Source organism: Poecilia formosa, unplaced genomic scaffold, assembly GCF_000485575.1.
Source record: "Poecilia formosa unplaced genomic scaffold, Poecilia_formosa-5.1.2 Scaffold593, whole genome shotgun sequence".
Taxonomy (NCBI): Eukaryota; Metazoa; Chordata; class Actinopteri; order Cyprinodontiformes; family Poeciliidae; genus Poecilia; species Poecilia formosa.
This window is the reverse complement of record NW_006800532.1, coordinates 116,486-120,489: the sequence shown is the minus strand read 5'-3', so window position 1 is coordinate 120,489 and position 4,004 is coordinate 116,486. Positions and strand designations below refer to the sequence as shown.

The following is a 4,004-nucleotide window of genomic DNA, read 5'->3' as shown; positions in this document are numbered from 1 at the left end:
GTGGTCACCAGATTTCTTATGATTTATGCAGCGATATTCCATGACTGACGATTAGACAGACATTTTCTCCTGCTCAGAGGAAACCACTGCGCATGTCTCAGAGCGCCGCGTGCGAGTGAGGGGAGGAGGGAGTAACAGAAACACGTTATTGGTTGGATTTTAATCGGTGCGTTTTGCATCCACTGAAAACAACGATGTTAACAAATAAACTGGACAGTATGCTGTACTTTAGTGATATTTCACAGTTGTGGTCTCGACTGGTCTTGAAATAAAATGCCGAGTCCTCAGCGCCCGAGACCGAGACCATCAAAAAATGGTCTCGAGACTAAGACCGATCTCGAGTACTACAACACTGAAAATTGAGGCGAATCTGGATAATTTCCCACATGAAAGAAAGGAGAGTGCAGTGCGAGAGCTGGAGTGGAACCCAACGAAGGACCTAATCTGGACCCTGGACATTTCTCCACCACACTTTGAGCCATTTATACCAGCAGAACCAAGGAAGCTAACAGGTGATCTTTACCTTAACGAGCTAAAAATAAATGCCGTGCTGAGACAGGGAGAGCTGGACGCTCTTTGAGATGCTAACAGGAGCTATAAGGCCTGCGGTACTGACATCACCGGTCCGACCGGACCCATGGAGGTCCGGTGTTGGTGGTAATTAAGTCCGGTGTGGCTATTTGCACTGGACCGCACTCTAAGCAGCACAGCTGATGCCGAACCGCTACAGAAGCTGGGAGCTAACGGAGCTAGAACACCGGACCTGAATGTGAAACCACCACCAGGAACAGCTGTTGCCGAACCGGAGACAGAGCTTCAGAACCGAACCGGATCACACGGTGACCAGAGGTGAGTCTCATTCATTGTTTCATTATGAACCTGAAGGCGGCAGCAGCTTCTACGGCCAGCTCTTCCTCTGTTTGCTCCTCCTCTTCATCGCCTCTTGTTGTTTCTATGTTCTGATCGGTTTCAATGAGCTTCGGTTCAAATCAAAAAGGCTTCATAAAGTTATTCGTCACTGTTTGGCTGGAGGAGCCAGGCAGTTGGACCTTTGCACTCATTTACCCAGAATGCATTGCAGCGTGAACATGGCAACAAATCCTGTGAAAATATTTCATTAAAAGTTATAAAAACTAAATAACCTACAGTCCTGTATTGTTTGTACATCTAAAATAAGTATTTCACAAATAAGGCCTATTTTTATAACTAATCGTGGTTCCCTTTAATCACCGTCCATAAAGGTAGTAATACCGCCCCGCCATGTTTTATAACGCGAAACGTAAAAACACGAACACCTGAATCGTGTCCAAACATTTTCTGGTTCCAGTAAAGAACCGCCAGAACCGTCAGGTTCTGGTTCTGTTGTTTTCTCGCCACTGTTGCTACAAGCATGCTCACTACGAGGGATGCTGTGGGCCAGCGACTGGACACCCTGCTGGTTCATGAACTGTTTGAACTGGGACCAGTTGACTGAACATTAGCAGCAGGGTGCCGGGACCCGCCGGGCTGAACTGGGACCCGCCGGGCTGAACTGGGACCCGCCGGGCTGAACTGGGCTGAACCGGCAGCGATTGAGCTGAACTGGGAAATGTCACTGGGACCAGTTACACCACCACAACCTCCAGCGTTTCAGGGTTCACCACTCAACTTTTCCAGATTTCCTCTTTATCAGTGCTACATCTCCGTTTCTCTGACAAATGTAGCCTAAGTTAGCCTTGCATAGAACAGAGTAGCCTAGTGTAGCATAGCCTAGCCCAGAGGTTCCCAAACTGTGGGGCGCACATCCTAGGGGGCTCACCGTACCATTGCAGGGGGGCGCGGGAAGCGGTATGGATGAATGGAAAAAAAAAAAGGAAACACAACAATGATGAATGCTGTGTGTGCTGGGGGGGTTGAGTGGATGGAAGAGGATAATAGGGAGTCTCTAAGGATCTCTCTACACCCCCTGGTCACACACATCGTTCTAACAGAGTCTAACTCTCCCTACAGCAGTAGGGAGAGTTAGACTCTCCTAGTGTAGAGCAGCCTAACCTGGGTTAACTTTGTTCAGCTTACTCTAGGAGAGAGTAGTCTGGACTAGCTTAAAGTAGCCTAACATAACTACTTTAAGCTAGGCCAGACTATTAGCTTAATGTAGCCTAGCATAGCATAGAGTAGCCTAGACTACCCTACCCAGCTCTCTGATTGCAGGACATGTCCATGATCAGCCAATCAGAGCAGGGTTCCTGCCTTTCTCTGTCTCTGATTGGTTTAGACTACAATCTGGGCCTTAACGTTCAGGCTGCAGACTCGGTGCACTGGGTTGACACAGCGCTACAGACGGTGGAAGAATTTACAACCCTATTGTTACCGTAGTGGTTCTACTGGTTATACTGGTGGTACTGGTGGACTCACGGCGGCGGCTTGGTGGGCCGTCCATCAAACTTGTCCTTCAGCTGTCTCTCGGCCTTGGTGAGGACAGAGCGGACGTGTTCCTCTGAGTTGGAGTCTGGGTGGGCCTCGTGGTACACCCTCATGCTGTCCTGCAACACAGAGTCTGCCAGGTCAGGACCAAGGAGGTGGGTCAGGCCAGAACCAGAGACAGAGCCAGAGCCAGAACCAGAGCCAGAGCCAGAACCAGAGCCAGAACCAGAGCCAGAACCAGAACCAGAACCTCACCTCGTAGTCCTTCTGCAGCTCCAGCGCCTTGCTGATCCACTTCAGCCTGCGCTTGTCGGACAGTTGTGACCACTGCCTCCTCAGCGCCTCCTTCAGCTCCTTCTGACTCACCTGAGGACACACGCTTCCGGTCAGTGGATGGTGCCGGGGTGGCAGCAGAACCGGGCGAGCCGATGGCAGAACCGGGCCAGTACCTCTGGGTGCAGCTTCATGTAGGCCTTCTTCTCGTGGTTGTACCACAGCTGCTGGGGTGTCTTGGGTTTCTCCGGCAGGTCCGACTTCTTCCTCTCCTCCATCAGGTCTGGATGCTCCTCCCTGCAGGACACCGTGCATCAGGACGGGACTGGAACCACTGGACCGGAACCACGGAACTGGAACCACTGGATGGAACTCACCTGAACCGGGCCATGTTCTTCTCAAACTCCTCCTTCTCCCGCTGGAACTCTGTGATGTACTTTTGCTGAAACAAAGCAGAGACATGGGGACCATGTGAGCTGGTTCTGGTTCTGGTTTCGCTTCCTGGTTCCTGGTTCCAGTCTTGACCTTCTTTTTATCTGGCAGCTCCTTGTACTTCTTGGACAGGATCTTGGTGAGGTCCAGGTTGCTCATCTCCGGATGGATCTTGGCATATTTGGCTCGTTTCTCCATGAAGAAGCGGAAGTAGGGAGTCAGCGGCTTCTTGGGGAAGTCTGGGTGGGTCTGGACAGAGACACAGGGTCAGAACTGGTCCGATTCTGCCATTGAGCTCGGTTCTGCACCTGCACCACTCACCTTCAGCTTCTTGCCTTTGTACGGGTTCTTGACAAACTCAATAGCGTCCACAATGAGCTCCGTCATGGTCCGGTACTTCCGGACCTGAAAACAGAACCAGAATGAAAGGTGAAGGTCCAGAACCCAACACTAACCCCCTAACCCACCGGGCCCACTGGCGGCAGGCCGTACCTCGCAGGAGACCTTCTGCCACTTCTGGCGGCACATGTCCCCGGTGAAGCGGCCGAAGCCGACCTTGTCCCAGTCGAAGTGTGACTCGGTGGTTTTGTACTTCATGGCGTCTCCGTCGGGCAGCAGGCCGCGGATCCGCTCCAGCAGCGTCAGGCAGTCCTCCTGGCTCCACGCGTCTGCGGACGGACAGCCGTCAGCGCCATGATGCTGCCACCACTGGGCCGGGGCCGACACACACTTACCTGCTTCAGCCTTGATCCTCTGAGCCGCAGAGACGCTGCTGCTGCCGTTCATCCTGACGGAGGCTCCGCCCCTCGCCGCTCTGCAATCACACACACACACACACCTGTCCTTCATCTGAGACATACACACACACACACACACACACACACCTGTCCTTCATC

At 52.4% G+C, this 4,004-nt stretch overlaps 1 protein-coding gene across 5 annotated transcripts in view; it reads right to left on the bottom strand.

Annotated features, from left to right (window-relative positions):
• The window catches only part of ubtfl (upstream binding transcription factor, like), a 10,351-nt gene that overhangs the window by 4,168 nt on the left and 2,179 nt on the right, over positions 1 to 4,004 (bottom strand). For 4 of the 5 annotated variants that reach the window (XM_007541183.2, XM_016665518.1, XM_016665519.1 and 1 more), the window contains 8 exons: positions 3,843 to 3,922; positions 3,601 to 3,776; positions 3,430 to 3,513; positions 3,202 to 3,357; positions 3,054 to 3,118; positions 2,853 to 2,973; positions 2,659 to 2,769; positions 2,395 to 2,522 (listed from right to left, as the gene is read on the bottom strand). In XM_007541183.2, coding sequence (XP_007541245.1) covers positions 2,395 to 2,522; positions 2,659 to 2,769; positions 2,853 to 2,973; positions 3,054 to 3,118; positions 3,202 to 3,357; positions 3,430 to 3,513; positions 3,601 to 3,776; positions 3,843 to 3,922 — 921 coding nt within the window. Of the gene's footprint in view, positions 1 to 2,394; positions 2,523 to 2,658; positions 2,770 to 2,852; positions 2,974 to 3,053; positions 3,119 to 3,201; positions 3,358 to 3,429; positions 3,514 to 3,600; positions 3,777 to 3,842; positions 3,992 to 4,004 lie in introns of those variants that run through there. The other variant, XM_016665517.1, reaches the window with a different exon arrangement.